Here is an 18,164-nt window from a genome sequence, read left to right on the forward strand (position 1 = left end):
CTGAAAGCCTTTTGGTCAAATTCTTGCACGCTGCAATCAGGGTCAGGAGAACTAAGCTCTTGCCATAACGTTATTACAGCTACTCACAGGTGAAGCTTTCTAAGAGCACAGCTAAACACAGAATAGCACATCTTTAAAGCATATTAGTTCTTTGAGGGGATGAAGTGTCACAACAACAAAAGTACACATGAAATAAAAAGGAAATCAGTTAATGATTTTTATTAAATTTCAGTGTTTCATAAAATAAATATGGTATATAATATCAAACAGTGAGAAATAAAGCACAAGCATGAAAAGCATGGTAACAAAAGTTACACTCATGACGGTGTTTAATACTTAGCACTTTAGAAACCATAAAGCCTTTAATTATTTACAAGCAGCAAACTATCTAACATAATTTACAAAGCTGCAGCAGCCTAGTCAAGGAGTACTGGAAGGGGGAAAAATGGAGGGACCGCAATGGAAGACCTTCACTTTGCTCTATCTAGTTAGCACTTTATTACGTACCCTATTTTCCCCTTATGTACATAACTCTGTAACTTCCATTATTCTCAAAGTTTAATAATTACACTGTACTGTACTTTAGAGCTCAGTTCATCTCTAGGATGGTGTAGTGCCTTTTGCACTTAACAGATACATATTCAAGTAACACTTCAAATAAAAGTAAACATGTGCAAACCAAAGTCATAAGCCTACACGACCCTCAGGCAGTAGTGTCAAACCAGATGTAGCAGGCGCACGTTAATAGATTAAATTAGGCAATAGCTACAGAAACCTACTCAGAAGTCTGGCCGGGGCCAAAACTGAGAAATGGGAATATTAAAAAAAAGGAACTGAACTGCAAATATACCCTGTTACCACAGACAAAAATTTAATCTGCTGAAACACAAAGACATTTAAGGTCGTAACTCAAGATTTAATATTTCAACATGAAAAGAAATCCAAGCCATTCGACTTATTTGGGCTTCTGAAACAAATGCAAATGTCTCGGTTTAAAAATTGCTTTTAAATGAGAAAAACAAATCAATATATATTAATATATCACCCAAAATAAAAAACCATAACACACTCTTCATTTTAGAGCATGCTGCTCATTCAGAATAAAGACAGGACAAAGAAAGTAGAATTACATTTCATGATGTAATAAAAACATTAAAATTTGTGATCATTAAGTGCACCATCGTACAGGAGTAGCGTGCTCAGAGTGGAAATGTTCTATACCTACCAGAATCCACCTTTATTAAAGCAAACGAATCTTTAGGACACTACCTGAAACTGAAATCAGTAATAACTGTGATCCATTCAGCTCGCCTTAAGTTTCAGTCAGGCATATTCCAGCTAGTAGCACCTGTATGCCTCTTCATGATTGTATTCCAGAAATCTTTAAATTTGCGAACAATTTTTTTAAAAAAAAGACTGGCTTTTGCAATCCTTGCAATGCTTATCCTAAACAGATACTGCAAGTAAACTCTGTTCTGAGCAGCACAAGTCGGGGCTTTTGTCAGAAATCTGAGAGCTGGACTTACGTTGGCAGTAGATACAGTACAACAATTTGATGTATTAAACAGTTCCTCAAAAAAGTCTGAAAGGAAGATTTCCCTAAAGACTGTTTAAAAAACCAAACCAAACCAAACCCAAAACACTTCACCCAAGATCTGTTCAATCCTTCTATTGAAGTTCGGAGCTTGCCAACTTTAAGAATGACAGGAAAAAGGAGGGAATGAGGCGGAGAGGAAACGGAACTGAATTATTCCCAATTTGTACCGATGAAAAGCTTCAAGTAAAAGGAAATCCACTTGTTAAAGATCTTGCTACATGCACAGTCCCTCATCAGTTGAAAGCCACAGTAGTTCGCATTGGGTGTAACAGCAGATTTATCATTCATAAAAAACACTGGCAATGTTCCTTCATTCTTAATAACTTGCATCCACGGTTTCTGTTTAGAAGCTTCTTAAAAAATGTTTATGGTTCTGCACATCTCATACCAAACTGGAGGAAAATGGTAAACATGTCTTCTTTCGACACAATCCCGTTCAGCAACCTTCTCCCCAAAAACTCAGTGTCATTTATGAGTCTGAGTCTTCTTTGGCACTGCGGGTCGCTTGGCTTGCCACAAGTGGTTATGAATAGTAAGAGCATCCACACTGACAGACATGGTTTTGGCTGGAATCACGTTAAACTGTTTTCTGTCCGAACTGTACTTATAAAGTTTGTCAATCATTTTCTTGGTGATGCTCTTTGGCCCTGTTCCAGTCAGCTTGTAGATCTCTTCAGTGTCAGGATAGTAGCAATAAAGTGCTCTAAACTGGCAGCCAGCGTCGCGGAACAAAATGATGTAGTGGTTGGCATCACATTTTTCTAGTTCCTGCATTAAAAAAACCAAACATATACATAGATTGTTCACAGTGAAAATTCCCATATTACGCCAAGCTTTAAGCTTTCACATATAGCTGAATAAGTGTTTAAAGTTTTTTGAAACACTAGATTGGTAACTATGATTTTTCAGTCCTTCTATACACTTAGGAGTTGAACTCCAATGCGGGATCGTTATCCGTAAGTCCACGCAGTCATGGGAAGTAACGGATTCTCAGTACAGGTGCATTTTAGGAAATGGCGTTCACTACAATGCATCAGTGGGATTATGAAGTGAGCATTACAGATACATTTTACTGTGAGTGCATTATTAATTTTGTATTTTAATGTTTACCTCTAATATTGAATTCTTATGTGGTTCGTTCACTTTTCCAGCAAGACAGCAATGAGATATAGCATTGTGAATAATAGGTTTGTTGGATTTGCTGCTGGGTTCCTTAAATAATTTTGGACCTAAGGAAAATAAATAAGTAACAATTATTTGCCCTACATTCATGAACATTAAGATTTTCATTCATCAAAGTGAACCCCTCCCCTTAAATATTTTTCTACATTAACTTACTTTTAGAGATACTAAAGAGAACCAAATACACCTGACAACTTCTTAAAAACAGCAATGTGCGACATCAAATATACCACAGCTTTTCATGACCTGCTATTCCTAACAAATGCTCAAACTGAAACAAAACAGTCACCTGTGTATTCCGCCACTGAAGCAATAGAAGATGCTGTTGAAGCGTTCTCCCAGTCTCTTTCTGTGTTTCTGCTCGGATTTCTGCTCAGTATTGGTAAGGACTCCATAGATTCAACTCTGTTGGGGGCGGGAAATAAAAAAAAAAAAAAAAGCCAAGAGTTTGTTTTTTTCCCCCTCCAATCTTAAATAAGTTCCCCAGTCACCGACCCTGAACAGAACAGGCTCTTGCACATTTTCCTCCCCCAAACCAGATTCTCCCTGCTAGATTATCAAAGCAAAATTCTGTTATTCCTTTGAGAGAAAACAAAACAAAATTGCAAGTTTGTACAGAACATCAGAGTTGGCAGCCACATAAAAATGAATTCACCAATTACTACTGTGCCTCTATGCCAGTGAACTGAAGCAAACAACACTGAATCCCAATGCTATTTCATAACACAGTAAAAAAATAAAAAAATAAAAAAATTAAGCCTATCTCTTTACCTCTGAGACGGCGTGCCACCAGAGTGAACACTTTCAGGTTCAGTTGTTGCTGCTGAGGCCAAAGAAAGACTGGAACCAGACTGAGCACTGCTCAAATTATCAGCTACAAAATAAAAGAGAAAACGTGAAGCACATTTTGTTGAAGCAGATTTGCAGACTCAGTGAGAGCAAACGAATCAAAGTTCTTACGTGTGGAAGAACACTTTGTCCCTGAATCACTGTAAGATTCTTCACGATGGACCGACTTTGGCCTGGGTTTCTTGGGCTTTGATTTGGGCTTTCCAAGCCCTTGCTCCTCCAAAATTTGCTGCTGTTTCTTCCTTAGATATTCTTGCTTGATAAGTTCTCTTCGAGCCTTCTCCTCTTCTTTCCGTATTCGGTCCTCCTCAGCTTTGCGACTGAAAAGCAAACCCAACATTATATTCAACACAATCATTTTCCTCATCTTAAAAAGAAGTAGTAACTCTTTTCCACACATTATTACCGAGCTTCATCTCTCTTTTGTTCAACTTCAGCCTCCAACTGCTGTTTCCGAATCCGAGCCTCCTCAGCTTTGCGCTGCTGTTTTAAAAGGAACGCTGCACGTTTTTTCGCGAGCTCATCTTCTGCTTTCTGTTCATCCTGCAAAATTCACGTGGATAGAGAGTTTTAAAGAATAGAAGAAAATATATTAAGCTGGACATCCCAAAGTTGCTGAGGATTCCAGGAAGATTTTAGGAAAACATAAGCTATTACTTTTGGAAATCTTTACATTTTTAGAATTGATGAGTGTAACTCAGAACTGTATTGAACTTTTTGTTGCTCAAGACTAATATAAGAGACAGTTTTAGTGTTCCCTTAAGTCTGTGAGGAGAGAAAAAAAAAAGGGGGGGGTCTCATCTTGGTCTAACTTGTTTTTAAGCATGCCTAATCAGCACAAAACCTTCTAGAACTGCAAAGTACAATGCAACTACTGTGCGGGCTAGGATGGACAGCACAAATAACCCCAGCATAATGATAAGCTTTGAGTCAATATTAATCATACTACACAAAAGCAGAAGTCAAATTCACTGAGACTGAGACAGCCTAGCTCGACTTTCTCAAAACAGAAATTTTAAAAAAGTATTGTCATGTCAGCACATTTGAGGTATTTACAATAATCACTGCGAAGCCCAAATGAAGATACTACATGTTCCGACAGCAGTTCTGAACTTCACTAGAAGGAGTAGACACGTATTTTTTACTTGCATCTACAGCCATTCCACTAAACTCTCCATTACAGCCCTTGACTTTTAGGCTGTCAGGCTGCTCAAAATCAGAGAAATTTGGGTGCAAATGCCAAAAAAAAACAGTTCAGACTCTCAGCTCCCTGACAAGTTTTAAAACCCGTTCAGCAGACTTTTACTAGACACCCGTGTTCCGTGGGAAATTTTTCTTTCAGTTGAAAAAGGTTCACAGAAAGCTGGGATTTCAAAACAGTAAATTCTTCCCATTGCATTCTGTGATTCTTTCGTGCTAAGTTATTTACATGTTTCTCTGTTTCTCAGATAGAAAAAAAAAAAACAAAGGGAAAGAGAAGAAAAGCAAGGTTAATCCTGGTTCCTAGTAAAGTTAACAAGAGCCAGGATTTCATACGTTAAGTCCAAAACTTTTTTCTCCACAAGCAATTCTTTTCTAATACAGTTTTTTACAATCCTAATATTGCAACCAGAATGTACTTCTTTCCACCAGAAGACTTGAAGCGGAGAAAAAGTTCTAATGCTGGGCAAATGTGTAACAATAACCAAATATACAAAGGTAACAGATTTACCTTGAAGAAAAAACCCACACCAGACTTCTGATCACCTTCGCTAATTATATCCGTAGAGCTATCCTGGTTTTCAAGCTCTCCTTCGTCTGGAGCTTTTAAGTCAGACAAGTCCACTTCAATGAGATTAGCCTTGCTTCTCAGTGGCTCATCCACCGGGACATTTTCTTTTCCCGAGCCATCAGAAGAATTCAACTCTGTTTCCTTGAAGCTGTTATTCACCTCTTTGCTCATTTCAGAAATAATATTTGCATCTTTGGAGGTGGAGAGAACAAGAGCCCGCTGATTGCTCTCATCATGAAGTCTATAGGTATCAAAGAAACACTTTTCTTGAGAACCACTTCCATGATCAGGACTATTTTCCAAGCCGATTTCTGTTGGTGTCTTTGACAAGCTATTGGATGGAAATGGTCTTAAATGTGGTAAGGTTTCTAGACTTTGTGTTGGGGTTTTAACACGTGCTGAATTTTGTGGTCTGTCTTTAGTGACTTTCAGATCAGCAGGTCTTCCTGATCGAGGACTCCTTCCTTGACCAAATCGAGGTGGTTTACGAAGATTGTTCATTCCAGTTGGAGACAGAGGCTCGACAAAATGAATTGACGGTTTCACCTTTTGGTCCTGAGAGTTACTTCTGGTTCCTGGCAATGGCACTGATGGAGATTTCATAAGTAGCTCTTGTTGCTGAGAAATCTTTAATATAGCCTGCTGCAGTGTACTGATGGTTTCATTGAGTTTTTCAATAGAAAGATCACATTCATTTATATCCACTTCAGTTACATTGTCTTCTAGGAGAGCAACAGAAATAATTTTACTTTTTTCCAAGTCATGTATAGCAGCAGAGTCTTTTGGTTTATGTTGCTCAGCAAAAGCTATGCTTTCTTGCATTTTTGCTTTTGTGACTTCTTGAGAATCATTAAGCATTTCTTCTCTTTCCTCCTCTTTCACAAGAAACTCCTCGGATTTGGAACCCAAGGAAACTTCATCTAAGTCTTCACCGTTGTGCCGAGAATATTCTTTTGCAAAATGTTCTGGTTTAAGTGGTTGTGGAACATCAGGAGATTTCCCTTTTTTAACAACATGCAAGAAAGCTGCCTTGCCCAATTTTAGTCGCTGCCTTGCTGATAAGGCTTCCATCTTCTTCTTCTGAGCCTCTATTGCCCTTCGTTTCTCTTCCAACTGCATATGAAGCTGCACCAATTCAGAAGCTAAAAGATTAACGTTATCTTTATTTTGTCTGTTGGGGCTTTGTTCTCGTTTTTGTTTCCATGTGGTCAGTGGTGCTGGGCAGCTTTCTGATCCATCTGGCGTGGTCTTTTGTGAACTGCTTGTGCTGGACTTTGTTTCATAGCTATTGAGTCTCTGAAGCTTTCGTTCTGCGAAATTGGTCATTCGGACACTCCCACTCGCCATTGACGCACTGCTGACTTGAGAAATTGTACTCAAACATGGGCTGGAACGTCCACTGGCATCATCCTTATCTTCATGTTCTTTTACCTTCATATCTTCTTGCAATTTTGCAGATTCTTCCTCACCAATGTATTTAGTGACTATAGGATGGTCATCTATGACTACCAAATCCTGTTCAGCATCTTCTAGGTCTAAGAGATCTGAATCAGAGTCCTGTCTCACCATAGTCCACGTAGTATCCGAAACATGCGAATTGAGACTTTTCACATAACTTACATTGACTTTACTTGCTAGGTCATCATCAGATTTAGCAGCATGAAGAAAAAATCCTCCAGTGGATAGCTCCTGAGTGGAAGGATCTAAACTGCTACTAGCTAAAGGTCTGGAAGCTTCTAACCCTGCCTCCACCAGTGCCACCGAGTCTGCAGTACTAGGATCTGCAACTGGAGTGAAATCAGAACTAGAAATTGGAGTAAAAGTCCTATTGAGGTCATGGTCACCATGACTGCTATTTGTTTTCTTGCGGATCAAAGGCAAGTGTCCCTCATTTAATCTCTTGGTTATAAAACCCCTTTGTTTCCCCTCCCCACATTCATCCTCTTTATTGATTATCTGTTTTTCCTTTGCTGGTTTTAGAACCGCAGGCATTAAAGGCTCCAGGTAAAAACTGTCTGGTTTGCTTTCTGAAGTCTCGCTATTTGTTTTTGGAGACCATGCAGTTGCAACTATGCTGGGCACCCTGGCTGATACATTCTGCAATTCAAGATCACCACGGTTTGGCCTTTCTTCAGATCTGATTATTGCAATAAGCTCTTCATCTTCATCCTCAATTTCAACGTTGTTCAGCAAGCTCTTCCCATTAGTTTTCATTGACGGAGGATGGGGCTGATTTTTTGGAGTTACATTAACAATGTTTGAAGCAAGACTGTCTTTGCTGATTGATCTAGCCAGGCTAATGCTGTCGCCAGACCCAGGGTCCACATCGCTACTGGCAGAATGATGAAGAGCAAATGGTGTTGGCTGAGACAGAGGCCTAGAAAAGACAAGAACAGTCTACTGATGCTTAAGCACAAAAAGTTACAATTTGTTGAACTAAGGGCCACGATATAGACAGCTAAAATTTTTGCTCCATTTGGAAAATGTATCCTGTATCAAAAGTGACCAGCAATACTAAGTAGCAACTTCAGATACTTAAATTTTCAACAGTGCTTACTGAAAATCACATTTAAAGTATTTTCAATTGCAACCTAAAATCAGTGAAGTCTGCAAATAAAAGACAACAAAATTAAGTGACTCTTGGTCCCGTTCTAAGGAGGTGATACCACATTACTACAATGAGATTGTCACAGTATCCTTTCATTACACAGTACTGTAATACTTAAACGCATCTGTTACCTGGGCTTCCTCTCTGGCCATGCAAGAACTGAACCTCGTGGCTGCCCGTCAACACGGGTCAGAGAATTAGAACGGTGCCGATGACCTGAAATATTTTTTTAATTGTTAACTGTTTAGAAATGGTCTTTAAACTAGCACTTCTACTTTATTTAACAGCAAACATACTAAAGTCTTTCACCAAAAGATGGCAGCAGAAAATAGATTTGCTGAAATATTAACCAAAGACAGACACAGTCAAAGCCTGAAAAAAGAAACAATGAAAAGTGACCACATATACATATCTGACTGCTGGATTTCCAAACATGAAACTGTTCTATTTGCCTTCCCCCATCAGCAACCCAACCTTAAAAAAAAAAAAAAAAAAAAAAAAAAAAAAAAAGAGAGAGAGAGAGAGAGAGAGAGAGAAGGGGGAAAAAAAAGTCCTCATTGCATGTTGTTAGAGCTTAAGCAGTTGGAACGTTTGGTTGGTACCTTAGCTGATAAAAGAAATTCTGAGCATCTGCGTGTAAGTATAAAACCTGGATTTTCAGTATTTAAAAAAATGTTTAGGCAAAACATGTCAAGTACTAGAGTGAGTTTGTCATTCTGGACGACAATCTTACTTCCTCAGACTTATGCTAGTCTTATGAACATTTGACAAGTGGCCTTTTCCTTTCTTTTCACAGAATTGACATTATTAGTCTTAATTTCTTGCACTTCAGATTCTGAGAAATAAGCTCATTTGTCAGAGAAAAGAAATTTTAAAAATCCAGTAACTTTCTTATAAAGATCTTTAAAATCTTTTAATGGAAACAAAGATGATTTACTCAAACTAAACATGGTTACCACTTGGCTGACTGCAGTTTAATTCAATTTTAGATCATTCACATATATGAACTTATATTTTTATTCATTACTGTATTGACATTGATGGTCATTGCCTGTTGAGATGCAAATTCAAGGTAGGCTTACCAGGGCTGTCTTCTCCCTGTAAAGATTTTTGTTGCTTTTGTCTCAAAGGGAGCAGTGGATGGGAAGGGCTGAAGGCAGGGCTTCCTCCTTTGCCACTATTTCAGAAAAGCAAAAATTCATTACTACAAGAATTTTTTTTCTATAATGAGAGAAATTATATTTCTGTTGCAAATTTGCAAAGTTATGCTGGTAATAGTTACCCCATCCTCTTTGAAACACAGTAATATATAATTAATTTTAATGCTGAAGAAGTTATTTCAAGAAAAGGTTTTCACATGTAACAACACAAAAGTAAACCTACTACCTGAAATTACACTGTTTAAGTTTCTAAATACAACAGATTTAAAATGTAGCTTATGTAAATAGTACATTAGAGACAAAGTAAAGGCTGGAATAACTTATTGGTTGCCATCAAACTTAGGTCAGCTGAAAAACCTTGTCATTAACCATCCTGTACATCAGATGCTATTTGTTTGTTTTCATATCACCATTTATAGAATATGGCTAGTAAAGATCGAGCTGCTTGAACTGTTTTCACGTTTCACATTTTTTTTCAAAGTAGAAGTTAGACTAACTTCTTCTGTCATGCAGCAGTGACATTTACTGGTGGGGCGTATTGGTATTTGCCAAACAAAGATCAAACACAACAGTGCAAAGTGTTCCTTTGAACTTGAGAACTGAGAATATTTTAGAGACCGACTGCACACAACTCAAATTCACTCAATTTGTAGCAAAGTCAGAACATTTAGCAGCAGAAATTCCTCGGTTATCCAAATGGAAACATATATTGAAGATTAGTCTAAACAACATGAAAACAGACTTACAGATAGTCGGGCTCCTCAGGGTGCAGGTAGTATCTACTGCAAGCTTCAGGGCCTGCCTGAGCCGAGGGCTGCAAGTCTGCTGGGCTGGTACTAGCAGGGCTAGCCATGAAACTTCGCTTAGTTGCATTGGAAATAGGAACAGGTGGACGACTGTTCTTCTGCTGCAACACTGTTTTAACTGTGCACATATTTATAACATTAACACAACTTACACTAGCCATTAAAATAACAAATTTTCAGATTGCAGTACATTAGAATGAAAATGTTCTGACACAACACTAAAATGAAACCTTAAGTACTAGCCTTTATTTAAAATATGTATCTTACGGTGACCTTAATGGAAAGGAAGTTACAAATAAATAATTAGTGGGTTTAGGGAAAAAATTACCTATCTCGCTCAAAAAATTAGAACCCAAGTGGATTTAGGACTAACTTTCCTTCCATTTTTGCTGCTTTCAAAGATCCCCAGCAAGCAGAAAGTTTGGGTAGAAACAAAACTCCAAAGGAAACACCGCTGTGCAACAGTTTCATTGTAATGTAAATATTTAAGTAACACGCAAGCATTTATTAGGAGTTAAAAACTTACCATCTTTTATTTCCTGAATATCTCTTGGTTGTACAAAGTCTGGTTTGACATTCTCAAACCACCAGAAGAGTTCCGCAATGTATACCATGACGTTAGGCTAAAACAGAAATAAAAGAAGAAAAAAGGAACCTCACAATAACAAAACACTTATGATTTACCCACATTTTATTTAAAAATATATCCTTCATGATATTTCTTACCTTTAAAACCAAAGGAGCATATAACATGTCCTCCAATGTGAGGTAAAAGCATTTGTTTAGGTATTCATTTGAGAATTCCCTCAAAAGTTGAATATTATAGAGGCTGTCTGCAATTGACGTTACCTCCTTCAAACAAATATCTAGAAAGGTGAGAAAGATGAGGAAGTTACGACACTATTCCAATGTATTAACCTGCCGTCCACCACTAACAGAAACACTACACACGGGAACGTCACAGACTGCTTATACACCATCAGTTAATATTTCTTGGCTACCAGTGACATTTCCCTACCTGTTAAATACCAGAGGGATAGGAAAAGGAGGAAGAAAAACACAGATAAAACAGTATCAATTTTGCATTCATCTTAGAACCCATATAGGATTCTGTCTATCGCAGCAACAGAAAAGGTAAGCAGGCTACAAAGAACACACATGATGACAAAATACAAAAGCAATTAAAAATGGACATCTTGATTCGCAAATAATAAAAGGTTACTCCTAGGATTCACAGTGCTGGTTCCTTCTGAAAACATTCAGGAGCTCTGCAAGGTACAACATATCTGAGAATTTAAAAACCAATACAAAATGTTGATTTGTAGAAGTTAAATGCAACGAGGACATTGAATTATGAAGAAAAACATTTTCTGGGAAAGAGAACTCACGTTTGCAACGCTGGAGTGACAATTGCTGAAGACTGGGAGAAACTATTTTAAAATCTAGGTTTTAAAACGTCAAATTATGTACTCCTACAGAAGAACATGAGAATTATTAGCTAACAGTAGTGGACACGTATTCCTTTTGGAATTTTCCTTTGGTCTATTGAAACCAAGTTCAGCTATTTGAACAAAGAAAGCCATATCATTCACATCTATAAAAGAAAGGATTATTTTGTACAGAGCAGAGCCTTCTAAATACAGTAAGTAAAAAAACAAAGAGAGGTTAATTTTAAATACCCTGATGCAGATTCCTTATGTGACCTGACTCTAACTTGCTGTTGTCCACTACCTAATTAGATGTGTTGCATTTTTATTTGATAATGTACTTCTAGGTCAACTTTCAAAGATTGAAGACATTTTCATTATTTTTTGTTTTTTTAGAAACCATTACTACATACCATCTAGTTTCATTTGCTCTGGACAATAATAGTGTATCACAGCTAGAAGAGCAGCACCATCGCTACCATCCTTCATCAAATCTTCAAGCAAAGGAAAGTAAGGCAATTGCCTGCTTGACAGATGGTCTCTTCGGTAACGCACCTAACAAAAGAAAACAAGTGTTCATATGATGCTAAGGGGGAAAAAAAAAAAAGGGCATTTTTGTTAAGCACTGAAAACTCTTTACGGTGGATCCTTTATAGCATTCTGCTCTAAGTCAAAAACAATTTCCAAGGTTATATTTTTCTCTCAATGGAAGCCAATTCTGAAGAATACGGTGCTTCCCTTTTAATCATTCTCCTCATATCTGGAAGCAAACCATGCTGCTGAGTTCCTAGCTTCATTCACACATTTTAACTTATTACAAGCAATTTAAGTCAAAATCCTTCCACACAGATGCATGAATGCAACAGATCCAAAGAAAGAGACACAGATAACTACACGAAAACACTTAAAAGCTTGGGGGAACAAAAAAAAAAAAAAAACACCAACAAAAACAAAACCACAGACAGCAAAAAATAATTCAGATGAGCTAGCGATTTCTCATACGTTACCTACACCCACAGACCTGCCACCCTGTCCACAGACAGCACAGTTCTCTCAGAGAGATTCAGACCATTGTATGTCGGGCAAGCAGTCATACAATACAACAATGTCGTGCAAAAGAAAAAACATGGACTTTTCCAAAAATGGTCAGCAAGAGGAGCAAGTAGGCCTTTTAAATCAACAGCAAAAAACTCTCCTTGATTTCAGTACAGATCAATATCAAACTCTTCTGCAAGCCACCCCCTGGCCCCATACGCTTGGGAGCGTAGCTGAAGAGTAGCTAAAGCCAGTCAACTACAGAACAAATCTTGGCATTGCTTCTTGCAATTTTTGCAAGAAACGTTTTAGTGCTGATAGTTACTAAGCGTCCACACGCTAGCTAGACTCGAAGGCTGTATCTATGTTTGAGCAGCAAAGCGATCGGGCAAGCAAGAGAACAATACGCTACAGAACCCAGCAGAAATACCTTTCAGTGTTGGAAAAAGATTCCTTTTACACTTTAGTGCCTTAATATCACTTAGCATCTAACTATCTTGGCTGATGTGCTGGCCTAACATGCAGGTATACAGAGAATGTATTTAATCATCAGAGGAAAGCTGGATTTTACCAATGGTATCATACACTTTCCAAGACAAGCTGGGAAAGCTCTCTACACAAACACACACATACTCCTATGTGTCAATTTAGGATGGCACAGGCTGAGAAAAAAATAAATCTGTTCAAAGGAACTAGGATCACTTATAATCAGAGTAATAAGAACCTGTTTCATTTATTTATTTTGCACAAATATAAACGTGCTACGTTACGTTTCCCTGGCTAAGGCAAGTAACTCTAAAAGCTATCTCTATACGCTAATGCTATTTTTCCCCTCTCCTTTTACCAGGTGCAAATTAGTTTTTTTCCCCAGCCTGGAGCACTCCACAAGTATGTAATGGAATGTGAATCATACTGTACCACACGAGCATATTCCACTGGTTCCAGCATGCAGTGCGATATGGCATGCATCAGATCAGGCTTACGCAAAAAGAAATAGTGAGATATACGACGGTGATTATTCAAACACGAAACAAATCAAATGCATTAGCAACATCCATTATGCACTGGGAATGTGGTCATTAAGGCTGATAAAATAAGTATGCACACTAAGGTGAACTGGTTAGCTTAAAAGGTTGGTCATTTATCCACTTAGTCGAACTAAGCATATTAAAGACAAACTTTAGAAATTTATTTTTAAACTTTAATTCCTCCTGTATTTAAAGTAGATGCAAATATTTCCTTTCCAATAGGCTTACATGGAATTTAAACCAACTACAGTCAATACTGAGAACTAAAATCCGTAAGAATTCCTTGTTTATTTTAGCTTTGGTGAAAAAACACAGATTTATCAAGGAGGTTTTTTTAATACACTTAATTTAATTCCTTATTTTTGCTCAAATGTTATTCTCTTCACTATTCAAGTCTTTTATACTGAAAATTCGGAATTCTTTCTTATATTCTAAGCCGAGTTTTGTGGCTTGTTTCCCTCCCCCATCCATACAATTAATGACATTTGTATGCATTAAAGTGCAGAAATGGGTGCTACTGAAATAGAGGTAACTCCATATTAAAAAAAAAAAAAATCACGAAAGAAAAAAGAAATACAGAAGTGAGACAGTGTGACAACTATTATGGAGGCTGCAAAATCTGTCAGTAAACCAGTGTAACCTAAGTGGTACTGGACTAGCAGTGAGATAACCCCTATTTACTCCTTCCTTTACCACCAACTTGCTCAATGCTATCCTGCAAGTCAATGTCATTCCTGTAGTTTCCTCTCCTCCAAGCTGTCTCGTTAAACAAAACATGAAGCTACTCAACTTCCTGGAAAGGCTATCGAATGTATGCCTCAAATACAGACGGGATCTTTAACACTAGAATGTAAGCGATAAGCACTGCGTCAATACGTCCTCACGTATGGTGCAGGTCATTAAATGAGGCTGGAAGACAGGGCTCTGTCACAGATTTTATTAGCCTGCAGGTCCCCACTTCAATTTCCTTTCTTTCAGATATTTAAAGTTTTTACTGTGGTTCTTACATTTGGTTCAAATAAAGGATTACGAGGCAGAGGAGTGGGACTGACTCTGTGGGAAGGCGGAGAGATTGCGGGGACAGGTGACTGCCTGATCACGCCTGCCTTTTCCCAGTGCACCGCCCTTTGGAATTTGCAACCGAGACAACAGCTCTCATCTTCCCAGAGAGAAAATGAAGAACACCATATCCACCAAGTGCTGGAGAAAGGGTGTCAAGGCTAAGGAAAGCAAAGGAACCAGGAAAAATCTCTGCAAGATGAAATAAAACCAGGAAACTCAGCCAAAAGCACGCAGGCTTGCACACGAGAAGTACCATTTTGTTATTTTTTTATATATAGTGGAATTGATATTCCATTTTCACACTTCACTATAAAAAAAAAAAAGTATTCTGTTCTGCTACGTAAAATGTTAATTCTGTCTTTCCTCCCACTATGCCAGCTTCAGCCTCATTAATTTACCATACAATTCCAACAACTGTCATAACCGGTCCAAACTGGTTTGTCAAATCTTCTCACCCCATCTCACTGAATAACGGTGTTCTGGTTTTGACAGATTTACAAACCTGTGCAAGAGCATTACTTAGTGAACATCTGGGTATCTTAACTACGGATTCAAAGATGAAGCAACCATTTAAACCGACCAGCTTTTGTATCACCTTAGTGCTGTGATCAATTGCCTACTTACAACAAAAATAGTAAATGCAACCATTTCAACTGTTGTTAATTTTCTAGTTTTTTGCTGCTACTCCATATCCCTCACTCCTGCACTGGGGAAACGATTTTGAAATGCTGTGAAGTGATTATGCTATATGCTGTACAGTATGCAAACATCATGTTATGAAAACTAAGCCTGATGACCCAAACGCTTATACAGTTTTTTTCCAAAGACCATCTAAGAAGCATTGTAATGGAAGCAAACACTCTGAAGAAATTTAAAAAGCCATGATTTTGTGGATGACAACTGGTGTAAAAGTAGTTCACTTACAGGTACTAATTTCCAATACCATTTGGAAGGAGACTGCTCAGGAAGCAAGGAAGGGGACGTAGGAATAGGAAAGGAACATCAGCAATGCAAGTTAAAAGCAGTAATACTTAAATGCACTTCAGCAATAAACACTTTCATATTTTAGAGGGGTTGTAGCCTAGAAATTTAGATTTAAAAATATTAAAATGTGACCCAAAAATCAATAGAGAGCCAAATAGTTAAAGGGATCCTTCGGACCACACATTAACTTGTAAATTAAACAGCTCTTTATCCCCTTATCATTGAAGGATATTATTTTACATAAAAAGCACGTAAAAAACCCTTTGCCACTAACACGAAAGTTAAACAATTGTGCCTTGTTCATATGTCACACTTTTACCCCCTTTGCACAGCAATGCCAATTTGAGGAAAGAACATAGCAGTTTTTCTTAGGGCTTCATCAAATCATAAATTGGGAGCTCAGATAGCTGATACACGTTACATTCTCCAGAAATGAAAGTGTACTATATTTTGCAACGTTAGTGCATTGTGATCTAATTTCAAGGGGAAAAGGTGGAAAAAACTACACACACACACGTATAACGTTTGAATGCCAAGAGTATGCTTACCAGATAGAACCTGAATAAGCCTCTGAATATACATTAGACAATTAACCCATGCAAAATGAATATGCCCCAAGAGCTTCAAAATATATAATATATATTTTGTGCTGTGAAAGCTGAGTCATATTTAAAGTTGATCCAAGTCACGTAAAGTTGGTACAAGTTATTTTAAGTTGAAACAAGTTATTTTAGTCCAACTGAAACATGCAGGAAAGTGAGAAGATACCAGTGGGCTTGAAAGGTAAGGGAGGGCGCTGACGAGAGACACAAAGCAAACTGCATGCACAAAATCTCAGGAGTTTTGAGGACTGGATGTCTCGCATTTCTCTGACAAACAAAATACTGAGATGTTTATATTTAAATCCATTAATCATCAATACACAAAATCACAACTGAAGACAAATTTGTTTTACCTTTTGGTGCCCTGGACTTTCCATTAGTTGCTGTTTTAATTTAATCTCTTTCTCCGTTATCTCTCTCATTTTAAGGTTCACCTAAAAGGGCATAGCATAGAAAAGATACTAAAATACATCTGAATACATGTTTCCACAAGTCAAGTTTTCTTCTTCCTCCCCTTACTTAACGGTCAATTCATTCTACAAACATAAAACGTTCATAGAATAATGTGTTACAACAGTTTTCAAGACCAACTCTCTTATTAGCAGTAGCTATAATCACAACAAGGGAATCTTGGGTTTGTAAAGGAGACATCCTCTTTGTAGCTGACTCCGTTGTCACTCGAAAGGGTTTAAGTAACTTAACCTCTACCCTTTGAAAAGTTTCTGTATTTCTGTTAAAGGTATTCAAGCTAGTCAGAATTAAGTCTGTCCTGTTATTTAACATGAAATGATGCTTCATCTAAAAAGAAAACCTCATAGCAGCTCGTCTGAAAGTAAAGAACCCAATTTCTACAGTTTTCCTAATTTAGTTCTTAATTATCTTCTTTATTTTAAAATTTGCCTTGAAAAATTTACCAGCTTTATTACAGCAACCCTAAGAAAAAGAAATTGTATTTCCCTGCTAGTCTGATTCTCTTTCCCAATGCATATGGAAACCTTGGGAAGCCAAGCAAGAAGATGAAATTAGAATACGTTGCAGTAATAAGGGAATCAAATACCATTAATAATAACGTGTATTAGGAGGATATTATACTCAACTACCATGGGACTGGAGGTAACAAGTAACAACACAGTAACTAAAGCAGTTCTCTTCATCTGAAGTGGAAAAGACGACAGAAACGCACAGGTAAGAAAGATAGAAGGAAGACATCAGAACCTTTTTAAAAATCTGAAAAGTCCCAATAAGAAACAGGTACACTTTTCTCTAAGTAAATTTTACCTTGTTAATCCAGAAAACCATTGCATCCTCCAAATCATAGGGCAGTTCTTTTGAGGCACTGAATGTAGAGAAACGCTTGACACTAGCAACCACCTTTTCAATGCTGATCATTTCTACAGTGTAGGCCATCATAAGAGCATCAATCATTGCCATATGAGAACTCTAAGAGAAGAAAACAATGAGTATTGAAAAATAAAATCCTTTAAGAGAAATTATATATTCTAACTGTATTTAAAATTAAAAATTCCTGAGGTTAGTGACCTAGAAATTAAGAGCTCTTCATTCCATTAACTATTTTAAATAGTGTTAAATAATAAGAAGATCATTAGGTGGATTTAATTAAGCTAACCATTTTGATTGGTGCACAGCCCAGATCAGATTCAGACACAGGTGTATCATCACTCTCCATGACGTAAATCCCTTTTCGAGACAGAGCCTGGATCACTGACTGGTGTCCCTGCAGAGCAGCCACCTGATCCCCCTTCAGAATGAGGCTACAGACGCGACAGTACAGCTCGCTGGACAGCAGCAGCTTGATGACGGGCGGTTTAATATGTTCTTGCTCATATTGATCTATGTAAAACGGGTCCTTCAGCTCCTCTGGGACATTATCTGAAACAACGAAGAAAAGTTTCAACAAGTGGCACTAGTAAGCGGCATCAGTTATAAACAAAAGTAAACGTTTTTACTTTCATTCAAAGACAGCATATGAAAGAACAAAAAAAAAATCAAGCACAAAAAATACCGAATGTAATTAAGTCTGCAGTTTCATATG

At 37.6% G+C, this 18,164-nt stretch overlaps 1 protein-coding gene across 3 annotated transcripts in view; it reads right to left on the reverse strand.

Annotated features, from left to right (window-relative positions):
- Nucleotides 1-204: 204 nt before the first annotated feature.
- CAMSAP1 (calmodulin regulated spectrin associated protein 1) overlaps nucleotides 205-18,164 on the reverse strand; it is a 29,429-nt gene continuing 11,469 nt past the window's right edge. For 2 of the 3 annotated variants that reach the window (XM_082327520.1, XM_082327521.1), the window contains exons 3-18: nucleotides 17,739-18,001; nucleotides 17,390-17,551; nucleotides 16,465-16,545; nucleotides 11,814-11,955; nucleotides 10,700-10,839; nucleotides 10,500-10,596; nucleotides 9,914-10,091; nucleotides 9,090-9,184; nucleotides 8,139-8,223; nucleotides 5,340-7,776; nucleotides 4,035-4,171; nucleotides 3,740-3,948; nucleotides 3,551-3,653; nucleotides 3,069-3,184; nucleotides 2,708-2,826; nucleotides 205-2,365 (exon numbers count right to left, since the gene is read on the reverse strand). In XM_082327520.1, the coding sequence (XP_082183646.1) occupies nucleotides 2,063-2,365; nucleotides 2,708-2,826; nucleotides 3,069-3,184; nucleotides 3,551-3,653; nucleotides 3,740-3,948; nucleotides 4,035-4,171; nucleotides 5,340-7,776; nucleotides 8,139-8,223; nucleotides 9,090-9,184; nucleotides 9,914-10,091; nucleotides 10,500-10,596; nucleotides 10,700-10,839; nucleotides 11,814-11,955; nucleotides 16,465-16,545; nucleotides 17,390-17,551; nucleotides 17,739-18,001 (4,667 nt within the window). In that variant the 3' untranslated portion in view covers nucleotides 205-2,062. The remainder of the gene's footprint in view (nucleotides 2,366-2,707; nucleotides 2,827-3,068; nucleotides 3,185-3,550; nucleotides 3,654-3,739; nucleotides 3,949-4,034; nucleotides 4,172-5,339; nucleotides 7,777-8,138; nucleotides 8,224-9,089; nucleotides 9,185-9,913; nucleotides 10,092-10,499; nucleotides 10,597-10,699; nucleotides 10,840-11,813; nucleotides 11,956-16,464; nucleotides 16,546-17,389; nucleotides 17,552-17,738; nucleotides 18,002-18,164) is intronic. The other variant, XM_082327522.1, reaches the window with a different exon arrangement.

The sequence above is a fragment of the Platalea leucorodia genome, assembly GCF_965183815.1.
Source record: "Platalea leucorodia genome assembly, chromosome: 15".
In the NCBI taxonomy this organism is placed as follows: Eukaryota; Metazoa; Chordata; class Aves; order Pelecaniformes; family Threskiornithidae; genus Platalea; species Platalea leucorodia.